The 24,550-nt window shown below is 35.4% G+C and overlaps 1 protein-coding gene and 1 pseudogene across 5 annotated transcripts in view; one reads left to right on the forward strand and one right to left on the reverse strand.

Moving 5' to 3' along the window:
* The window catches only part of SUPT3H (SPT3 homolog, SAGA and STAGA complex component), a 552,672-nt gene that overhangs the window by 280,966 nt on the left and 247,156 nt on the right, over window positions 1-24,550 (reverse strand). For 4 of the 5 annotated variants that reach the window (XR_012089179.1, XR_012089180.1, XM_073006039.1 and 1 more), the window contains one exon: window positions 15,365-15,449. Coding sequence is in view for 2 of the 5 variants with exons in the window: in XM_073006039.1 (XP_072862140.1) it covers window positions 15,365-15,449 (85 nt within the window). In the remaining 3 variants the exon portion in view is untranslated. Of the gene's footprint in view, window positions 1-15,364; window positions 15,450-24,550 lie in introns of those variants that run through there. The other variant, XM_073006041.1, reaches the window with a different exon arrangement.
* LOC119626732 (pre-mRNA-splicing factor RBM22 pseudogene) lies at window positions 2,288-8,566 on the forward strand (annotated as a pseudogene).

The raw sequence follows: 24,550 nt of genomic DNA on the forward strand, positions 1-24,550 counted from the left end.
AGTGGTCTATCAAATGATTCCTATTTTAATGTTATGAAATTATAACTTATGCCTACATTATGTTTTGTTGGCCATTAACACCATTTCTCATGTTAAAGAATGCTATTCTTTTTCTCTGCAAACTTCAAATATGATAAATATTTATCATATACTTGAAACTGAATTTGTATTTTCCATACCAAAAGAAGACTGTGCTTTACCTTTCGTGGCACTTCTCGTTTTCAATCACTTCTTTTTCAACCACTCTTCACTAACTCTTTGCAAAATGTAAATACTACTCTGAAAACAATATTCTTTTTACTGCAGAGAACCACAGAATACTCAGAATTAGAAAGGACCTTACAGACATACAGTAAATTCAGTAAGGTAAGTATCCACTAAAAAACCAGCATATTTTCTCTACTAAGGAAATCCCCAAACTGTCTAGAGAAGAAATGGTTTGAATTCCATATCTACTGCTTATAAGCTATGTGACTGCGGGCAAGTTGCTTAATCTTTCTGTTCTTCAGTTTCTAAACCTATAAAGTGAAGAGAGTATCTTCTAACTCTCCAGGTTTACTGGAAGTAGTTAGTGAAATGTTTCTTATAAGTGATGCCACTCTGCCAAAGAGATACAAACACAGAAAGGTTTAAAAACATTTTTCCCTTAATTCCTTAAGGATATTTGCTAAATTATGGAATCTTTATATACAGTTTTGGGGAGAAAAAGGTTTTGGTCATTTAAAAGTATTTGGTCATTACAGTTTTGGTGAGAAAAAATTTTTGGTCATTTTATATAAATAAAATATAAATTTAACATTTTATGTTTTATATGGCTACAAATATCAGTAAGCGTACTGGGCTAAATAAAACAGAGTGACGTTCTCGGCAACCAAAAAGTTAGGAGGCTTTTGATATTTTAATATATGTTTTCTGTAATACTTTACATTACATTACAATACTTTACATTATGTTTTACTTGTAAAACAATGAGATAACCTATAATTGTGTGTATTTGTGTTTTTAGCAATTATTTTATCTCGGCTCTACACTGTCACAACTTCTTGCTGTTTCTTATCAGCATCTGCCTGATTAATTGCCTTGGCCTTTCCCATTCCATTTTCCTCCTATTCTACTGCAAAAAAACCCAAAAAACACATAAAGAAAGTCTTAAATACATTCAGGATACTGAGCATGATTTTTACAGTATTTGTGCTGATGTTTATTACTTAATGTCATATTCTTAGTTGAATTAGAAGTGCAAAGTTAGTAAAAATTTTACTGATAAACATCATTTTCAAAGTTAGTCTTAAAACATCCTGAAGATGTTTTCTTAAGCCTTTCTAATTGACATATTTATTTAATAGACTTTCTCTTTCCATTTGATTACAAAATTTGAAGTTGGCCAGGTGCGGTGGCTCACGCCTGTCATCCCAGCACTTTGGGAAGCCGAGGCGGGTGGATCACCTGAGGTCAGGAGCTCTAGACCAGCCTGGCCAACATGGTGAAACCCTGTCTCTATTAAAAACACAAAAACTAGCCAGGCGTGCTGGTAGATACCTGTAATCCCAGCTACTCGGGGGGCCGAGGCAGGAGAATTACGTGAAACTGGGAGGTGGAGGTTCCATTGAGCTGAGATCGTGCCATTGCACTCCAGCCTGGGGAACAAGAGTGAGACTTCATCTCAAAACAAAACAAAACAAAAAATTGAAGTCAATTTTATTCTAGTGCTTCAGATATAAATACCTTTTGAATTTCAGATTTTATATATATATTTAGAGTTTCATAACAACTAGTAGAGAAGTCTCTGAGGACAGTTAACATATGCTTGGGAAACTAAGAATGTGATTTATAAATTCACTCAGAGATGTGAGAATGACTAGAATTGAAATTATCAGCATAAATAATTTGTTCCCTAACACAGTGTAGTAAAATAACACCCCTAATAAAACATCACAATGGATGTGAAGAGTTCATATCAGAATCTAAAGGGATAAAAATATATATTTTACAAAATAATTATATGTTCTTCAAGGGTAGAAAAATATATAATACTGAGATCTGAGAAATAAATAAAAGTGCTAATTATATTTTTATAAAAAATAGGATAAGCCAAGCTAGGTTAAAATTTCATAAGTTAAAAAGCTATATAGAAATGTTTTTATTTAAAACCTGGAAAATGGCCTATATATACAATAAAATAATATAAGCAAACTCTTTAGAAGATGGCCTCACACATAGATATTTACTAACTGTTATTTTCTTCTTTTCGGCAGAAACTTAACACTAATCAAGACTAACGGCAGCAATGGGGAAAGAAGATGTGGAGTTATGGATAAAGAAAAGACATTCAAAGATCTTGGAAAAAGAACTGGAAAGTGGAAGTTTTAAACAATCTCTTAGTTCAGATACAGAGGAGAAAAGAAAAACTGATAAATGAGAATAGAATACTTGGAAAACATCTGCCAAATCAAAAAGCACAAAAAGTAAGAACAAAGAAAGAGAGAGAGAGAGAACTTGATGCATGCTAATCAAGATGGGAGACTGAACAGTTACTCTCCTCAGATATGTTTATTCTTCATTACTTTTTGTAATTCAAGATTATTAATAATCTCAAAAATAATCCAGAGAATAGATTCACATATGAAAGCATAGTTCAACAGACTGAATGGCTTACTAGTTGTCGGGTAGATTCACACAGAAAAAAATCTAATATGATTTTCAAATGGAAGGTTAGATAATTATGTTCTATGCATAAAACAAATTATATTCTACACATATTTAATAGAGTAGCGAAAGCAGCCACACAGTCATCAGAAATCATGACAGTTTTTGAACTTCATTTAAAATTGGATACTATCAAGAGCATAATATAGACTCAGTCACACAATTTCAAGTTGGCACAAATCTCCGCCTATCACAATTAAGACATGCAATTCAATCTGGAGAGTGGGAGTTTTATAAAAGTTTGCATCTCTCTGGTAAATCTGAAATACTTGGAACCTAAGCATTTATGAGAAATTTTAGCCTGAACTGAAACATTCAGCACAGATTAAAAATCCAAGCACAGCACAAGATACAAGTGGCTAGAACTTAGCTTAAGTCAAGGGATAGGAGTCTAGCAGACCAGTGGGGAAAAAAAAGGAAGAACCTTTAGGGAGGAAAGCCTGATGCAAGAAAAGAAACACAAATGGAAAGGTGAGAAGATGCTATTTTACATCTATGCTAAGAAAATCAAGTAACATAAGACAATACTTGTAATTTACTGGAAGTGAAAACAATTTATGCTCCGAAATTCTGTGACACTGAAGTAAAGACTGCTTTTCAAAATGAATTGGTTAGTGGGATACACTACCGTGGGAAAAAAATATGTTAAGAGTGGGAGAAAAGACTGGGAATTCCTTCCCGGTTGGTCTTCTGTGTCATGCCTTTAGCAAACTCTCCATGGCAACTGGTAGGGAAAACATAGCATAAGAGGCATTCTACACAGAATATGCCCATTTTAAAAACTATCATTCAATAGTTACTTATTATTTTTTTAAAAAGACAAGCGTATTTATTGATGTATAAGGTAGTAACATATAAGAGAAAATAAGACTAATTTAAGTAGAAGATATTAGGAGCAATTACAAACAAGTAGTGCTATACAGAAATAATCAGGAAATTTTCCATAATACTTATTCATAAGAAGTAAAAATGAAGAAAAGTAATCAGATTTTACCAACACAAAATGTTCTAGTTTGAACCACTCTGTACGCGGATGTGACCATACGTGTGTGTTTTCCCCAAAGCAGGTGTGTTTTTAGTCTGTTTATTCTAAACATGTGCTTAATTTACTCCACAGTACCAGATAGAAAGGCCAAGAATTTTTTCCCAGATGGTATTTGTGGACTACTTCCTATCCCATTCATGTAAACACAGAGTGTGTTCCGGTTTGCTGAACTACATATACATGCTCTGGCTTAGTACAAAGTATGAATGTTTAGTTAGCAAGAAACTGTTTCCATCCTATGATTCATTAGGTCCCCATGGTACCCCTGCTTCCTTTATTTTATGCAATCACAAATTATATTAGTTTGTCCTATTTTGATAACCCTCATAATTGAAGTTCTACATAGGAAACTTTATTACTATTTTAAAACACACCCATAAAACATTACTGAGGTGGCATAAGTGACAGCCTCACAGAACTGGTGATGAGGACAGAACAGAGCTTTGCATCAACTGCTTCTACCAGGGAAATTACAGGAGGGAGGGGTGAATTCAGTGTATTTTAATCTACATGGGAGACTAAGCCATAACTCTTCACATACACAAATTTGTTCTTTATTACTTTTCATCATTAAGGAGAATTAGCTAAACATGAGAAATTGGTTCTGATGTGAAAACTAGTGTAATCAACTGAACAGCTTACCAGTGACTGGTAGATTCATATAGTGAAACTCTAATATGACTTTTAAGTGGAATGGTAGATAATTATATTCTATGCATAAAATGTAGCGATTCTTTCGATATTTAACTTTGAATGAACAGAGAAATGAAAGCAGCCATACAGCCATCTGAAATCATTACTTTTTGAACTTGAAGGAGATATGGACAGCATCATAATACCAACTCAAACATAATTTGCACTTGGCAGAAATCTCTATTTACTTCAAATGTGATTTAACTCAACCTGGAAAGTGAGGGATAAGGAAGCTTAGGATATGAAAATGTTTGCATCTCTCTGGTAAATGTGAAATTCTTGGAAATTTTTCTAATCAATTTCTCATCTCAATCATGCCATGAAATAGCCCCATTATTAATAACAATAGCAACTATTACTACTGTTACTAGTAACCTAGAGAAGGGATGCTCTTAATGTTCCAGGAATCTCATTAAGTCCTTCAAATATATACATATATATATAAAAAACATATATATAAAATCTTTCTGATGCTTTGTAACTACAGTAAAAAATAATTAGCATTGCAACATAACAAAATAAGAAAACTAAGAGTTTGAAACCTTTCTCTAGTGAAAATTTCTAATTTATATTGCATTGAATCATATCAAATCACCAATATTCAATCATTTATAGCCTGTAAAAATGTCAATTTCATTTGGCTCAAACTTATACAAGGGTTGGTTTAAATAATTTCTCAAGTGTAATTCAACTTTAAAATTCTATAACTTTATTGTTCTAACTTGTTTCTGTAGTAAAACTGAAAGCATTATATAGATTTTAGATGACATATTTTCATTATTTAACATACTTTATAATCTATGTGCAAAACTTCAGGGAAGAACAGTCAATTCAGGCCTAAGCCATCCACAACTTAACAAGTGGAAAAGAGTGGAAGAAGGTGAAATTACTTAAAATGAAGCACAGGCCTAGGTGAAGCACTGGATGAGAATTACGGGTCAGATGAGAGGATATAGATTCCACATGGGAACAACAGGTCAAAGAAAGAGGAGACAAAACAAATGATTTAAGTAAAAACTTCTAAATGTAGTTTTTGCCAGTCTTACTGTAGTATTCCCCAATGAAATAATATGTACCTACTGCCAAAATGATCTAAAACATGTCCATTATCATTGGCAGTTGATATTCAACAAAATATCAACACTAGATATTCAATAAAAATCTGTATTGACTAAGGGAGGTATTTTTTTTTAATGAAAGTGTATCATAATAAGCCTTGTCAAAAACACAGCTGTACCTACTTTGAGGCGCTATATTCTATTCTGATATATATCAGGAGATAACAGCTAGAAATATATTTATCCATAGTCTCAAAACAAAATTTTGAGGAGCCAAAAGGACTGACATAACTGATCCTGAAAAAAAATGCTGTAGGACAAAAAGAGTGTAGTATAATATATATCCGGCATCAATCTTGTGGAACTTGTTATCCTATACATAGTGAAATGATGAAAAGATAATACTGATCAAAGATGGACTTCAAAAATTTTTGACTGACAGAAATATACAATACACAAATGATCAAACAGGAACTATTCAGGTTGAATTTGGGGCCGGGATCTCAAAACCCCACTTTCTTCTCTTCCTCAAATAAGAGGTATCCCTGAACATTCTTTTGAATACTGGTGTTTCATGGACCATGCTAATTGAAAGCCACCGCTTTAGTCAGGAAGTTTGCTACAGGACACAAGTGTCAAGCCCAGCCGCAGGTTTTCTGGCTTCCCAGAAACTCTGAGAGAGAGAAGTCCATGCCCTCCAGGAGAAGTGATGATGGCTCACAATTTCTTGAGCTGCCACAGAAGCAAAAGCAGAAGAAAGAGGTGTGATAAAGGGGGGCATCCCACCTAGCTTAAGAAGGGCCGGCACAAGGGAGCCCTATGCAGGCTGTGAGAGGCTCCCAGCCACTTGCTGATTTGTGAGAAATTCAACTGTGGCCACACAAAGTCATGCCACCGATGTCTCAAAGAGATCCACTGTCACAATTACAAGTGACTATAGCCACAATGGGTCCCCAAAGGTTCCTGCTATGCAAATGCAAATATTGATGAAGGTAATACTGCTGTTCTTCTACACAATAGTACCAACACTCATGTTTCTTCTATCTCTAATGATAAAAATATATATACTGTATAAAAAGACATACAGGTTTTTATAAAATGAAAGTCTCCCCTTGTATCTTCTTCTCTCCAAACTCACTCCCTTCTTAGAAAGACCTATCATTAACAGGGAAATTAATTTCATACTGGATAAAGACACTTATGAAAAAACTGGACTGCAAGGTCATCCATTTTATTATTCTTGCAGAAAAATCATGAAATTTGGGGCTGGGTCTGATAGGATTGTGGCAGTCCTCTCTTCCACCTCAATAGCTACCACTGCCTCCAGATGCTCTAAAGATGGTGATCTCTCTGGGTTCCCAAGCTTACAACAAGCAGAACTGGGAGGGGGCGGACTTTCTTGTTCTGTGCCAGGAATGTCTTGCAGAAATCTATACATATTAAATAGCCAAAGAAAAAAGCAGGAAGGAACGCAAAATTTGTGCCAGGTCATTCAGTGTTTTGCTTGTGCCCTGGGGTCCACAGCATTTCAAGAAGGCAGAAGTGTGCCAAACCTGCAATAAACTGAAGCATGTCTGTTAGGCATAAATCTTAAGACCTAAAGCACAGACTGCCCATCCAGGTTAATGATGCAGAATTGTCTTCTGAAGGTGAGCTGCCAAAGTCAGATGTCAAAAAAGAGTTCTACATGTAGAATATGAGAAACAGGGATTTCTAGCTCTGATGGAACATGGCCAGTTTGCCTGCTGGGGAAAAAGCCACACTGACCAGTGACATGCTACTCAATCCAGCTTGGACCACACCCTCCTACCAAAGGAGTAAGCCCCACCTTTGCTCCTTCTGGGTGAAAGAAGAGTGTAAGAGAGGAGAGGAATGTCCATGCAGACATAAGAAGCCTATAGATCCAGATGATCCCCTTGCCGATCAGAATATTACAAACAAATATTATGGAATCAATGATCCAGAAACAGATAAGCATCTAAAGTAGGCTTCAACCATGCCCCATCTGGACCCATCAGAGGACAAGGATATCCTCACTATATATTGGTAGTCTGGGTAATACCATTTCTGAGACAGATCTAAGACATCATCACTACCAGTTTGGAGAGATGCAGATGATTACTATTGTTCAGAGAGAGCAGTGTGCTTTCATCCAAGTTTCCACAGGGCAGTCTGCAGAAGTGGCTGCTGAGAAGTCCTTTAATAAGTTGATTGTCAATGGTTGTAGACTCAACATAAAATGGGGAAGATCCCAAGGATCCAGAGGAAAAGAAAAACAGAACAGATGGCAGACTCTGGGATCCAGCTACAGCCTATTCCAGCACTGCCATGAGCTCTTCCTCTTCCTACAGCAGCAGAAGATGCGTCTGCCAACTGCTTCAACCTGCCCCAATATGGTCCTCCAGCTGTGGTGAACACTGCCCAGCCACCAGCCCCTAGTCTTCTACACCCCCAACCCTAGGATTTAGGCCACATATATTCACCCCAATGGGACCACCCCTTCCTTTCATGAGGACTCCAGGATTAATCCACTATCTATCTCATGACCCTCAGAGGATGGGAAAACATAGGAAACCCTAGCACACTATCAACACTCTGGGGCTCTATGGAAGAAAGAACACTTAAAAATTCCAATCAATGAATCTTGGAATAAATATGTTTTCCTTCCAAAAAAACCTCATACTGCAAATGGAATAAAACATGTTTTCTATGTCACATTTTGGGTCAACAGTTTATAACCTCTATTCCGATGCTTACTTCCCTCAATTCAACTCAATAAATACATGTTGAATCCTATGAAAGATTTATCATTTATTAGAGACATGAATATACAAATACATGAAGAATTCCAACCTAGGATAGGTAACTCTTCTTAAAACCCTCAACTCACTCTGGATATCAGCATTACCACTTACCATAATGTTTTAAAATTACCTTCTATGTGTTTATGTACCTGACAAAACTGTAAACTCTTTTTTTTTTTTTTTTCCCTGAGACTCGCTCTGTCGCCCAGGCTGGAGTGCAGTGGCCGGATCTCAGCTCACTGCAAGCTCCGCCTCCCGGGTTCACGCCATTCTCCTGCCTCAGCCTCCCGAGTAGCTGGGACTACAGGCGCCCACCACTTCGCCCGGCTAATTTTTTGTATTTTTTAGTGGAGACGGGGTTTCACCGTGTTAGCCAGGATGGTCTCGATCTCCTGACCTCGTGATCCGCCCGTCTCGGCCTCCCAAAGTGCTGGGATTACAGGCTTGAGCCACCGCGCCCGGCCTGTAAACTCTTATTCATCTTTGTATCACTATAACCAGAGCTATAGTAGTGTCAATAAATAAGTGTACTAAATAAATGAATAGAACATAAAAAAGTAAAAAATACCTAATAATTTATTAAAGCAGAAAACCATTCAAAACAGTAAATGGCAATCTGAAAACGAAATCATGACCTCATTTACACTTTTGTTTTCAGGATAATTAAAAAAAATTAACTTTGATGTGCAAAGAACACCTCAGGGCCATTTACATACCATTTGAGATTGTGTGGCTAAAGGCTTAGCCTGATAGGGATTCCCACATATCAGAACAAATAAAGACAAGAATATTCCCGAGAATAGTGAGTCTTTTCAATAAACGATGCTGGAAGAACTGGATGCTTATATGCAGAAAAATAAACTAGACCCCTATCTCTCACCATACTCAAAAAATCAACTCAAAATGGATTAAAGACTTAAAATGTGAGACCCAAAACTATTAAGTTACTAGAAGAAAGCATAGAGGAAAACGCTTCAGAGATTGTTCTGGGAAAATATTTTATGAAATCGACCTCAAAAGTACAGGCAACAAAACAAAAAATAGACAAATGGGATTATATTAAACTAAAAATCTTCTACACAAAATCAAGAGTTACAAGACAACCTGCAAGAAGAGAGAAAATGCTTGAATTTCTTCCGACAAGGGACTAATATCCAAGGAACTTAAAAGCAAATTAAATGAAAAATCCAATTTAAAAAATAGGCAAAAGGTCTGAATCAACATCTTTCAAAAGACCAGTTGGGTGGAGTGACACACACCTGTAATACAAGCTACTCATGAGGCTGAGGGGGGAAAATGGCTTGCACCCAGGAGTTTGAGACCAGTCTAGGCATCATAGCAAGACCCTGTACTTAAAAAAAAAAAAAAAAGAGAGAGAGACATAAATAGCCCATAGGTACATGAAAACACTTTAAACGTCACTAATCATCAGGGAAATGTAAATGAAAACAACAATGAAATAATCACCTTACCCTAATTATTAGAATGGTTATTATCAAAAACAATGTTATAATTAATAATACCAAATGCTAGCAATGAGGAGGAGAAAGGGAATGTCTTATACACTTTTGATTGAAATGTAAATTAGTATATTATGGAAAACAATAAAAAACTAAAAATAGAATTATCATATGATCCAGCAATCCCACCACTGGGTCCATATACAAAGGAAAACAGTATGCTGAAGATATAGCTGCGATCACATGTTTATTGCAGCAATACTCACAATAGCCAAGACATGAAATAACTGAAGTGTCCATCAACAGATGAATGGATATCAAGAATGTGGTATATATTCACAATGAAATACTATTTCACCATAAAAAAGAAGGAAATTCTGTCATTTGTGGCAACATAAATGAGCTTAAATGACATTATGTTAAGAGAAATAAGCCAGGCACAGAAAGATAAATATCACATGTTCTCACTGATATATGAAAGGTAAAAAAGTTGGCCAGGCATGGTGGCTCACACCTGTAATCCCAGCACTTTGGGAGGCCGAGGTGGACAAATCATCTGAGGTCGGGAGTTTGAGACCCGCCTGACCAACATGGAGAAACCCTGTCTCTACTAAAAATACAAAATTAGCTGGTCGTGGTGGCGCATTCCTATAATCCCAGATACTTGGGAGGCTGAGGCAGCAGAATCACTTGAATCCGGGAGGCGGAGGTTGCAGTGAGCCAAGATTGTGCCATTGCACTCCAGCCTGGGCAACAAGAGCGAAACTCCATCTCCAAAACAACAACAACAACAACAAGAACAAAGTTGATCTCATAATAGTAGAGAGTAGAATAGTAGTTTCTAGAGGTGAGGTGGCGAGCAAGGTATAGCCAAAGAGTTGTTCACAGATAAACAGATAGGAGAAATAAGTTCTAGTGTTCTATAGCATTATATAGTGACTATAATAGCAGCAATTTATTGTGTATTTCCAAATAGCTAGGAGTGGATTTTGAATATTCCCAATACAAAGAAATCCTAAATGTTTAAGGAAACAAATATGCTAAATACCCTGATATGATCATTACACATTGTATACATGTGTCAAAACAACACACTGTACCCCATAAATAGGTACAATTATTATGTGTCTATTAAAAATGATAATAAAAGCAAAAATAAACCTGGCAGTGAGTTTTTATTTTCTACTCATATCCCCTGTACTGAACTCAAAGGGAGTATAAATCTAGGAACTGCTTATCAAGCATAGACAAAAAGAATTAAAAGAGAAGTCTTCTTCCGTGACAAACAATGGAGACCTCATGGTGGCAGAGGGTTGGGGTAGAAAAGTTTGACAATGGGTAGAATGAGAGAATTTTGGGGGGAATGCTGGAACTGTTCTGAATCAATTTTAGTTGTGGTTATAAGACTGCATATTTGACAAAACATAAAGAACTGAAAAAAGAAAACAAAACATAGATTTTGTTCTATGTAATTTCAACAAAAAATTTAATATTATAAAAAACTAACAAATATAATGTATACTGGTTACATAATATTCTACACTAAGGGAGTATCAACACTTAAAAAACAATTTGCCTATTATTTTTCCCTTTCTTCTCAAGAGTTCAAATGTACAAGTTTAAGAGAGAGACAAAAGAGGAAAACGTACAAGTTTAAGGAGACAAAAGGGGAAAAATAAAAAACAGCAGCAGAAAGCGACAAGAATTAAGGAGACAGGTGAGTCGCTGTCTACAATATGGGAGAGAGAACATTTTATGTCCAGGCATGTTACCTGCCAGCTACAACAAAACCAACAAAAAGTCTTCAGAAGAGTCACAATAATGTATTATAGGCCGGTCGCGGTGGCTCAAGCCTGTAATCCCAGCACTTTGGTAGGCCGAGACGGGCGGATCACGAGGTCAGGAGGTTGAGACCATCCTGGCTAACACAGTGAAACCCTGTCTCTACTAAAAAGAAAATACAAAAAACTAGCCGGGCGTGGTGGCGGGCGCCTGTAGTACCAGCTAATCGGGAGGCTGAGGCAGGAGAATGGCGTAAACCCGGGAGGCGGAGCTTGCAGTGAGCTGAGATCCGGCCACTGCACTCCAGCCTGGGCGACAGAGCGAGACTCCGTCTCAAAAAAAAAAAAAAAAAAAATTAATAATAATAATAATGTATTATATAAAATATCCACTTAAAAAAAATTATTATACCTGCAAAAAAAAAGACCAAAAGAATGACACCTAGTAAGTAAAAAGCAGAGTCAAAATAAATGGCTTCCAATGTGGTACAGTTACTGAATTTAGACTATAAATACTTCAGTAAAGTTATTATAAAGATGTTGACCAGGCGTGGTGGCTTACGCCTGTAATACCAGCACTTTGGGAGGCTGAGGCGGACAGATCACCTGAGGTGGAAAGATCACCTGAGGTCAGGTGTTCGAGGCCAGCCTGGCCAATATGGTGAAACCTTGTCTCTACTAAAAATACAAAAAATTAGCTGGGCATGGTAGCACACTTGTAATCTCAGCTACTCAAGAGACTGACGAAATTGCTTGAACCTGGGAGGTGGAGGTTGTAGTGAGCCGAGATCATGCCTCTGCACTCCAGCCTGGATGACAGAGTGAGATTCTGTCTCAAAAAAAAAAAAAAAAAAAAAATATGTTCAAAGAATTACAGGAAAAAACTGATCTTAATAGGAAAATGGATAAAGAACTACAAACAGATTTAAATGAAGACTACAAAACACACACATATAATTTGTCATGACTACATGATATTCCACGGTAAAAAAAGGACTGACTTTTTGAAAATAACTGTTCTCTATAAATCTTCCTTTCCTCTAAAGAACTCACTCTGACACATGCCTGGATATTGTAGAGGTAACATAACAAAGTTTTCCTCTAGTTAGGTATATCATTCAATGGAATATTTAGTGGAATCTGGACAGGATGAATCTCACATATAGGCATCAAAACTATCATTCAAATATTAAATGGGTAAGGAGAGGTAAGCATATATTGTAATAAGAGGATCTCTCATTATAAGTAAAGGCACATACTATTTCTTGTTTATACTAGTGTAGCAGTCATAAAATAATATTCCAACTTAAATATTTAAAATATAATATAAAAGTATGTACCCATAATTCAAAAGGGGTTTATAACCCACTAAGATACATTTTCAAACAGATACTGCAATAGAAAATACTATGGACTTCACTGAAAAAAACACTAGCACTGACTAGCATATTAGAGATGGCAGAAAAAGTAGTAAACTTAAAGGTAAAGCAATAGGAATTACAAAAGTCAAATAAAACAAAACAACAGAATAAAAAGGGGCAGAAAAAGTTTAGAGAAACACTAAAGGCCCTGAGAGCCTTGTGAAATAATGTCAAATGGTAAAACTTATGTCTGAAAACTTCCACAAATTGATACCTAGTGTTCAACACAAAAAATAATGATTTAAAAAATCAGTCCTAGAGATAAAACTACCCAAAGCAAAAGATAAGGAAAAAATCTTGAGAGCGGCCAGAAAAAAACATGTTACATACAGGGGAACAAATGAATAACAGTTAACTTGTCAGAAACTAATGTAGGTCAGAAAATATTAGAATGAAATATTCAAAGAGCTAAAAGGAAAAGATTATCAACATAGAATTCCATGCAGGGAAGAACATACTTAAAGAATAAAGATAAAGATATGTTCGGATGAAAGAAATGTAAGAGACTTCATCATCAGCACAGCTGTACCAAAAAAAAAGTTACAAGGCTTCTTCAAGATGAAGGAAAAGACTGAAATGGCAACTACAATCTGTGAGAAGGAATAATGAGCATGGGAAATGGTAGATATGTGGGTAAATACAAAATAGGCCATATGCTGCTTCTCTTTTTGTCTACATTCCTTAAAAGCATTTGACTTTAAAAGTTATAACATTGTAATATAAAAATGGTAACATACATAGATTTAATATGAATAACAATACCACTAAAGAATAAATATCTGGTGTCCTTGTAAGACAGGAGGACATGTACAGAAGGGGAGAAGGCTATAGAAAGATAGAGAAAAAGAACAGTCAACCTAATATTCTACATTCAGTACTTTAAAACTGTTGTGCCATTTCATTCTAGCCTGCCTGTTTTCTGATAAGAATTCCACTGTCTTTCAAATCATCCTTCCCCTATGATAATAAGCCTGTTAGGCTTTAAGATTTGTATTATGTTCTTATTGTCCAGCAGTTTGAACATGGATTTCTTTTAATTTGTTCTAAACGGAGTTGGCTCATCTTGAATCTGTAGATGTATGCATTTCTTTAAACTTTTGAATGTTTTATATAATTATAAAATTATATAATTATAGAAAATATCCATTAACAATAGCAATGAAGATGAAATAGTTAAAAAAACAAACTTAACAATAAATGTGTGAAGCTAAGAGAATAAAAACATTAAAACACAACTGAAAGACACAAAAGTAGTCTCAAACAAATGTAGATATCCCCTATTCATAGAATGATTCAAGATTTTAAAGATGCAGTTCTCCTTAACTTATAAAATAATGTAATCTCAATAAACATACCAATGAAAATTTTTATTAGCTAGACAAGTTGCTACTAATATTCATGACGAGCAATAAATATACATGAATAGCTGGGAACATACTGGAAAAAAAGAAAAACTACAAGTTTAGCCCTAATAATCATTAAAATACACTATAAAACCTGTAATAAACAATGCCATACTAGGATATACATACACTAAACCATTAGTATAGCATATACAATGAGAAACAGATACCTATATATATATAAATTTAGTATATCATAAAGAAGGCATTTCAAATCACTAAGGAAAAGATAAATTTTTAAATACACAGTGATGGTAAAACTGAGTTCCCATTTGAAAAAGGATATAACTAGATCCACATCTCACAAAATAACAGGAATAAACAACAACTACATGAATGAGCTCAATGTAAAAATAAAATCATGCAAGGATTAGAAGGCAACATGAGTGAATTCCTCATGCTGCCTTCTAATGGTATAGGCATACCTCAGAGATACCGTAAGTTCAGTTACAGACCACTGTAATAAAGTGAGTCAAATTTTTTCTTAAATTTTTTAACTTTTAATTTTTGTCAGTACAGAGTAGGCATACAGTCAAATTATGAGGTTACTCAGTGCATATAAAAACTATGTTTACACTATACTATAGTCTATGAATTGTCAAATGGCATAGTCTAAAAAATAATGTACATACCTTAATTTAAAAATAATTTATTGTTACAAAATGCTAACAACCATCTGAGCCTTCAGTGAGTCAAAACTTTTTGCTGTCATGATGACGGCTGCTGACTGCCCAGGGGAACAAGGGTTTGTTTTAGATGATGGAAATTTTCGATATCATGATTGTGTTATAAGTTTATATTATAATATTCCATTGTTGAGGCTCAGCAAATTATGCATTCAACCAGTAAATTTTGTTATATATAAATTATACTTCAATAATGCTAACAAAAAAGAATTCCAGCTGTAAATAAAATATTTTTAAAGTGTTGGGTTACAATCCTATTAAAAGAATGCAGAGAAGAGATACCGAATCAAATTATATATGTTCTTACCAGATTAATTAACTGAGTGTGTACCACATCTTCTACCAAAACTGCTGTTTCATGAAGAGGCCTTCTAGCATCACCTAAAGAATACCTGCAAAATAATTTTAAACACACCAATATTAAGGACTATAAAACTAAGAATGGCAAAAAGTGAAAGATATTTATTACATGAATCAGTTTAATAAGGAGAATATAAACTGTTTGCTCAAATGTCTGAATGGGTGTGCAATTTTCTCTAGACAAAGAATATGAAACCTTGGCCAGACGTGGTGGCTCACACCTTTAATCCCAGCACTTTGGTAGGCCAGAGTGGGAGGATCACTTGAGCCCAAGAGTTGGTTACTAGCCTGCATAACATGGTGAAACTCCGCCTCTACAATAAATACAAAAATTAGCCAGAAGCAGTGGCAGGTGCCTGTAGTCCCAGCTACTTGGAAGGTTGAGGTGGGAGGATGGCTTGAGCCCAGGCTGCAGAAGTTGTAGTAAGCCAAGGTCATGCCACTGTACTCCATCATGGGCCATAGTCAGACCCTGCTTAAAAAGAAAAAAAAAGAAAAAAAAGAAAAAAAAGTCTTTCCTACACAAGTTGCAACTTCAAAAGAAAAGTGCAGTGTTATCTATGCTATTTCTGGATTTGTACAGTTTTTTTTTTTTTAAGACAGAGTCTCACCCCGTTGCCCAGGCTGGAGTGCAGTGGCATGACCTCGGCTCACTGCAACCTTTGCCTCCCAGGTTCAAGCAATTCTCCTACCACGGCCTTTTGAGTAGCTGGGACTACAGACTCGTGCCACCACGCCTGGCTACTTTTTTATTTTTAGTAGATACGGGGTTTCACCATGTTGGCCAGGCTGGTCTTGAACTCCTGACCTCAGGTGATCCACCCACCTCGGCCTCCCAAAGTCCTGGGATTACAGGCGTGAGTCACCGTGCCCGGCTCGTACAGTATTTTTTAAGGAGAATTTATTGTTTCAAAATGCAAAATACTAACAACTACTTCACAACACTGGCAACCAGTAAATCATGTAATCACATCCCAATTACCAATACAAGAGCTAGTAAGAGCCACACAGAAAGGGATAAAAGTGTATGATGTAATCAGCTTTGAAAATTGATAAGAAAAATTTATGTAAATACCATTGACTATGACTTGGAATTATATAAAAGCAGATTTTCAAGAATGCATTAAAAAGGCTGGCCTTAAAAGTCCTCTTCTTAAAACTTAAAAGTAGACTGGATGTGCAAAGAATACCTTCTTGGTAAAGAACACTTCAAAATGCACCATAATATATTAAAAATTTATATTTAGAGTATGCTTTAACCAGCAATAGGGAAGACAAAACCAAAGTCAGACAAGATGAAAAAACAGTTCTATAATAGAGCACTGCACCTTCAAAATTTATTCTGAAGGTATCTACCTAATCACAGTAACCTACAGTCTATATTGAACTAGTACAGAATTCAAGGTATAGGAAGAACGTGGGGACCACAAGAAAGGCAGAAAATCAGTTTGAGACTCCAATATAACATCGAGAAACCTAACATCCAGTGATGGTGTCACTTTCAATGTGTGAACTAGGAAAATACCCATTCCAGAGAATGCACTTTGCCTACCTCACCCGAAGCTTTGAGTGGCAGAGGAAAAAATATTCCCTAGGAATTGTTAACCATAAATTCACTTCCATGGTGCCAGAGTATCTGCTGGCCATATAGTCTTAAAAAAAGGTTAAGCATTAATTTAAAGTGATTTATATTGATGGTGCCCACAGGTACCTTGTAGAAACAAATGCAACTCATTTCTTGAAGAACGTATTTCAAACAAGTAACTGAAAGAATTCCCATGGATGACATATCAAGGACCATAAATTCAAAATCAAAATTCACTACGTGTACCAGGAATCAAGTCATCATGAATGACAGGGAGCAGGACCAACAAACCGCAGAATCAGACCTACAGCCTACACCTACTTGAATAAATATCTATTAACTAGAGTAATTCATGTTTTTAAAAGAGAAATGAGAAGTATATGTAGGACAACAAAAACCTTACCAAATGCTTAGTCATTTTTGAAAAAGTACTAAACAGAAATAGAAATGAAAAACATAATAATAGCATTTAAAAAGTTAATGCAGAAAAGTTATCAATCTGATAAAGACCATACATGAAAAACTCACAGCTACCATCCGACTTAATGGTGAAACACTAAAAACTTTTCCCCTACGATGAGCATTAACACAATGTCCAATTTTGTCACTTCTATTCAACACAATACTGTAAATTCCAGTGACAGCAATTAGGTAAGAAAAAGAAATAGGCCGGATGCAGTGGCTCACACCTGTAATCCTAGCACTTTGGGAGGCCGAGGCTGGTGGATTGCATGAATTCAGGAGTTCAAGACCAGCCTGGGCAACACAGTGAAACCCTGTTTCTACTAAAATACAAAAGAAATTAGCCGGGCATGATGGAGTGCACCTGTAGTCAAGGACTATAATTGTCATTAGTTCCTCCTTGTTTTGATATGTGTGTGTATGTGTGCATGCATGTGCGTGTATCTTACATGTATGTGTGTATCTCCTTTATAAAATCCTACTGATTGTATTTTTTTTCTGGAGAACTTTGACTAACATAGCCAGGAAATGAAGAGCTCAATATTGAATAAACGTATTAATATAACTATTATCACTTTCGAAAATGAAAAAAAAAAACCTACATAATCATTTCAATAGCTGTAAGAAAACCACTCAACAAAATCCAGCAACCACTCATGACAGGAAACCAAATACACAGAAGAATTTAAAGCCTTTAAGAACTAGATCAATATAAGGATGGCTATTATCACCACTTTCAGTCAATATTTAAGATTATAGTCAGAACAATAAAATAAGACTAAAACTATAAAAGTATTGGAAAAGAGAAAACTACATTGTCCCTATATGCAGATAATATGAGTATCTACACAGAAAACCAAAAATTAAGAAAAAAATTATTTGAATTAATAAGTTAGCAAGTTTTCTGGCTATGAGATCAATCTACAAAAAGCCATCATTAACATAAAGGTAGAAGATGCAATTAAAAAGAAATATAAATTGGTACTAAACATCATATGAGATGGTAAAGAGACAGGAATAGTCAAAACACTTTTAAAGTACAAGATGGGAGAGTATTTTCTACAGGACTTAATATAAAGCTACAATCATTAAGACAGTATGTTATTTGGTGCAAACAACCAATAAAACAAAAAGAGAATAGAAAGTCCACCATAAAAAGCAAACTGCACAAAGGCAAAAATCCTCTGTTGTATTCACTGATATATGCATTATTTCTTTGGAATACTTGAACAAGGTTTTCCTTCCCTTATTCTAAGTTACTTCAAATGTCACTGTTAAAAAAAAAAGTGTAAAGTTTTCAAAGCTAAATAACTAGAAATACTTCTTGTATCAATAAAATACACAAATTGCCTAAGCTTTTATGAGAAAGTTAGGCCTTTGTACTAAAAACAGTTTTCATTAGCATACACACGTAAAGTTAAGTACCTAAATCAGCTACAATGACTGGTATGAGGTATATCATTTGATGAGTATATTATTTTAATTTTCAGGGTTATTGGTACTTCAGTTTTTCTCCCAAAGCTTTTATAAATAACTTCTGCCATTGTTCCAGTGGTTTTCAGAAAACAGAAATGAAAACTGTTATACCTGGCCACAGTCACTTCCTTTTTTGCTCAGCAATGTATGTACTACTTATAAGCCACTTAAAGACAGACAAGTAATTGATACTTATACAACTATTTTGATTTTTTTCCTCCTTTAAAGACCTATCTCCCAGTACTATGATGTCTTGACTGACTTACCCTGGTTCTTGTCCTAATCAATGGAATCTGATACCCTGTTCATTTACATACTGTCTCAATGCCTGTAACAATACCAGTACTGCCTGACTAGAGTCCACTAAAGGTCTATCAGGAAACTTTCTGAAAAGGCTGCCCCTCTCCTGGTCTCCTGCAGTAGTCTCGTAGCTATAACACACAATCCTCCATTTTAGGAAGCACTATGAATCTGACAGCCATGATTACAAGTAAGGCCAGAGCAACTTCATAATGATGGGGGCGGAGCCACTTACACTCTATCCTCTCACGCAAACAGCATTGGCTTTATTCAATCCTGGAATGAAATGTCTCAGTTCAAACTAGGGCAACTGACTCCGCAATCCGCTTGATAGGTACACAGTGAAAGTATGAAACAAACAAGTACATTCATGAGATGAAGTTAAACTTTTTATTCTGTATACTTATACTGAGATCCAGAAGGATGAATCCTGAACAAAACCATTGGATACTGTTTTAAAAAGCCAGCAGAATTTATGACTAACCCTTTTAACATTTTTGTGTTATGTATATGCCCAATACTATCTAAAATTAGGGGAGATCCTTCAAATAGACATCTATTAAAATACACAATCAACATCTAGTCATTTTGCTTTCAAAAAACAATGGAACCCCTTTTCAGTGGTTTCTAACATCAGCTTTTTAAAAAAAAAAAGAGAGAGAGAGAAAGATTTCTTAAAAATGAAGGAGCTTTACTATCTTACTTATGTTAAGCCCACATGTGACATCTTTGGTTAGTAATCTATGCCAAGATGCTACCCAAATATAGCAATACTCTTTTAATCTCTCTATAAATTCTAAAGCATCATTTCATTTGCCAAAATCTGTTGCTAACCTGTGGACCCTATGTAAATGCATGTATTTGATGTTGTGTCCATTGACCCATCCTCCTCATGTCTACATATCCCCAACTGCAAAAAGCAGTCAACTCCAAACTCTTTTCATGGCATCAACTATAAGGGGAAAATAAATACTTTTTGAGCAAGTATATACAGTGTGTGTACATATGTGTGTGTATTTTCAAGTTATACAAATGTATATAATATTATAACAAAAACAGCATAAAACAAACACAAAAGAGAAATATCAAAGGAGGTAAAAATAAAACAAACGATTTTTTTTTTTTTTTTTTTTTTTTTTTGAGGCAGAGTCTCGCTCTGTCGCCCAGGCTGGAGTGCAGTGGTGCGACCTTGGCTCACCACAGCCTCTGCCTCCCCGCTTCAAGCAATTCTCCTGCCTCAGCCTCCTGAGTAGCTGGGATTACAGGCACCCGCCACCATGCCCAGCTAGTTTTTGTATTTTTAGTAGAGACAGGGTTTCACCATGTTGGCCAGGCTGGTCTCGAACTCCTGACCTTGTGATCCGCCCGCCTCAGCCTCCCAAAGTGCTAGGATTATAGGCGTGAGCCACTGCCCCCGGCCAAAACAGTATTTTAAAAAATATATTTTATTTATTAGTGTTAGAAAATCTTTTAGCATTCACTAACATATATACATTATTGTTATCAGCATGACCAATCACCCTAGTTTGCCTGGGATTGAGGGGTTTTCCAAATTATTCTCTACCAAATAAATCATCCTAATTAGTATTAGAAGGTCATAGCATACTTTCCACTAAAAAAAAAAAAAAAAAAAAGACAAGCCAGAAAACAGTTTCATTTATTAAAGGAATGAATTAACAATAAATAAAACTTGTATATTTGCTTTCAAACAATTGCCATTATTACTTCAGTTCTAAAGTCTCAAAACAGAAACAAATAGTATATGGGAAATTAATTCCTTCATCTAAAGATAATGTTTTTCCATTCTCTGATGTTGAGGATGAAGTTCATGAGAGTCAGTGAATGAGTAGGTGCCCAGCTGACATCTCACTGTAGTCATGGCCCCCCCTCAGGGAAAGAAGTAGCACCAAACTAAATGACCAGCCAGAGATTTGAGCCCAGAAAAAACAATGAAGTTCACAGGGCTTGTATCCAACTAAAAAGATTACAGTAATGTTGCTAGAAGTCACACTATATTCTGGCCATCAGCTACAAAGTAGGAAAAGTCAGTAACCATGAAAATATCCTGGAAGTTAGATGATCTGGTTCTAGTTCCCACTCTGCTATTAAGAACTGCTGCAATGGGCAGGTAACTTCTCCTGGCACCTCAGTTTCTCAAGTAAAACGAAGGGACTAGATTAGATAATTTTAAAGAAACCTTTTCAGAAACTTTATTTTGAATCACATATATCTGATTCAACTGTAATTCGTAAATCTTAAAGACTGTGTCTTCAAGAATGGGGCAACACTGTTATGAGAAAATCAAATTGTACAGAATAAACTGTGGAAAAAATCATGAAATTAAGAAAAAGAAAAACATGTTAAAAATGAGTAAAGTAAATAAATAAATAAATAAAAATAAACGGAGGAAGGAAACTAAGGCTACAGTTTATCCCTGGCCTTACATGTGGAAATAATTTCTAAGAAACATGTCACTGTCCCTTAAATTAAAAAAGAAAAAGGCGAGGGGTGTTGAAAATATTATCACGGAAGTCTACATTATTCTTTTTCAATTAAAAGAATTTAACAGGTCTAACTTTGAGTCTAAAATACTCGTTTTTAAATTTCCAAGCCCTGATTAAGAATAGAGGAGAATGACTAAGTTTCTAACAGAGGGGAAGGACTGATAAAGTTTTAATTAAAGAGATTCTGAAAAAGAAGCAAAGGGGTAAGTTTGGTGATGATCTGTGAGACAGCCTGCTGGGCCAGTCACCAAGTACACAAGACCTACAAGCAGATCTACTCGTAAAGCATCTAGAAACCAAACATAAAGAAAGGATAAAGAGATGTTTCTTTACTGCCATGTGTACATCTTCTTGGATGCTGAATTGCTTTCAATACTTACCACTGGCTACAGACTCTAATGGGGTTAAATTATTCTGGATACTGTGGTTAAGTAATTGCTGTGGTCTTGGGAGCTAGTTACTTTTTTCTTTTTCTTTTTTTTTAATTAGCTCTGGCTTTTTTGGACGTTTTTCTACCCCAGGTAATTGACATTACTTTGGAATGGATGCTGTGTGACTATTGCTTGGTGTAAGAAGGCTCTAGGTAAGTTGCTGTCCCCAAAAGAAAGGTTCCCCCCCTTCAAAGCAATTTTTGATAACACTTTTATAGACTAAGTATTACTATTATAATACCCCAAAATTTCTCCCTAATGGAATTACAGTGAATAGGAGGCTACAGCCCTATCATACACTCTAGTCAGCTAACCTACTACTAGACGATATATGTAAACACAGACATCAATATTGTTTACGTCATTCTTACCCAATATTTGTTGACACTGATTTGTCCACTATCCAAAGTGGGGAATAAAAGTGCAGAAGTTTGGCCATGATCAGTCATTTAACGCAATCGGAAAGTTATAAACACTACAAATTAGCCTTGCTCTTCAAATTTTAACAGCTCTAACTTTCACAAATCTATGATTTCATCCACCTGTTTTCAAAGGAAGAAATGAATTCTATTAACAATAGCGCTAAGAAACCCCAAGTGATAGGTAAATCAAAATATCAAATAAGGCTGGGCATGGTGGCTCAAGTCTGTATCCCTAGAACTTTGGGAGGCCAAGGCAGGTGGATCACCTGAAGTCATGAGTTCGAGACCAGCCTGGCCAACATGGTGAAACCCCATCTCTACTAAAAATACAAAATTAGCCAGGCGTGGTGGTGCATGCCTGTAACCCCAGCTACTCTGGAGGTTCAGGCAGGAGAGTCACCTGAGCCCAGGAGGCAGAGGTTGCAGTGAGCCGAGATTGCGCCATTGCACTTCAGCCTGGGTGACAGAACAAGACTCCATCAAAAAATCAAACATCTAAGACAACAGATTTCCTAGCAGTGATGATTTTTCTCATTGCGTACTTGATTTCTCAACATACATTTCCCCATTTCCCTTCTGATAAGCACTCACATAATTTAACAGAACTTTGAGAAAACTTTTAGAATTTTATATAACACCATGAAATAAATATAAATATGTGAAGATACACAAAAAGCAAAATTATTAAATTATTATTTATGATGTAAAATAAATAATGTTGATGTAAAAAAATACAGATATACTAATATACATATGTTTAAGATAAAAGGTAAGACAGTGTAAAATTTTGAAAAGATAAACACATATTACCTATAGGTATTAATCACTCAATCAACAAATATTAACTGATTGCCTGGTATGTGCCAGTAACTGTGCTGGTTGCTTGGAATATATCAGTGAACAAAATAGACAAAAAATGAGTCGAGTTTACATTCCAATGAGGAAAGGACACAATAAACAATATAACTAATGAATTACTAAATAATTTGTATATTAGAAAGATGACAGAACAAAAACGTAGAACAGAATCACGAAATGTAAAGTATGCAATAGGCAGTGTGAAATATTAAAACATGTATTTATTAAGATCTGATGTGTGAAAGAAATAGCTTTAAAGAAATGAAAAAAATACATAAATTAGAAAATTTTTTAAAAATCAAGACTTACATAAGAAAGCTCATCCATAAATATTTATAAGAAAACTCATAAAACTCATCTACAGTGCATGAAAATGTGCATCTGAGAAAGTTTACAAAACTAGCAGAATATCTTTATGAATTTCTTCTAATAATTTACAGGACATTTTTCCTCATATATCCTACACTTCTAAGAAGCACATATTCCCATCTTCAAACTCTTAATAGATAGCAGCATAAAGCAAATTATTATAAACCCTCCCTATTTGAGGAACAGGAAAGATATGTATAGCAATCATTGAATGTTAGTTAAAAAAAGAATCTAAAAGATTATGTAGTCCATTGATTCTGTTTTAAACAGATGGAAAATTAAAGTCCAAGAGGTTAAATAGCCATCTCAAGGTCGTAAGTACAGTTAGAAGCAAAAGCTAGTAATTTTACCTCATCCAGAACTCATTGTACAACAACATGCTAAGTCAAAGTCCATTAGGCCTCCAAAACATTTAATGGACTTTACTACCTTATTTTGACTGAAATTTAGTCAAAAAACTAACTTCCTATAACACTGAAAACAGATACACTACAATCACAATGACACCTTATAGTCATAGAGGACTTTTCTCACCTATCATTTAAAACAAACTGTTAAGCATGCAAAACGGAAAGTTTCTCCCATATTACATAAATCTGGAATCAGAGAGAGTCAAGAAAGTTAAGAGACTTACCCGGGGAGTCAGCAACAGTAACAGTCAGAATTACTTGGTATGAGACAGTCACATAGAGATAAGAGAATTTTGTACTAGCAGATCTTTAGAAA

The sequence above is a fragment of the Chlorocebus sabaeus genome, chromosome 17 (assembly GCF_047675955.1).
Source record: "Chlorocebus sabaeus isolate Y175 chromosome 17, mChlSab1.0.hap1, whole genome shotgun sequence".
In the NCBI taxonomy this organism is placed as follows: domain Eukaryota; kingdom Metazoa; phylum Chordata; class Mammalia; order Primates; family Cercopithecidae; genus Chlorocebus; species Chlorocebus sabaeus.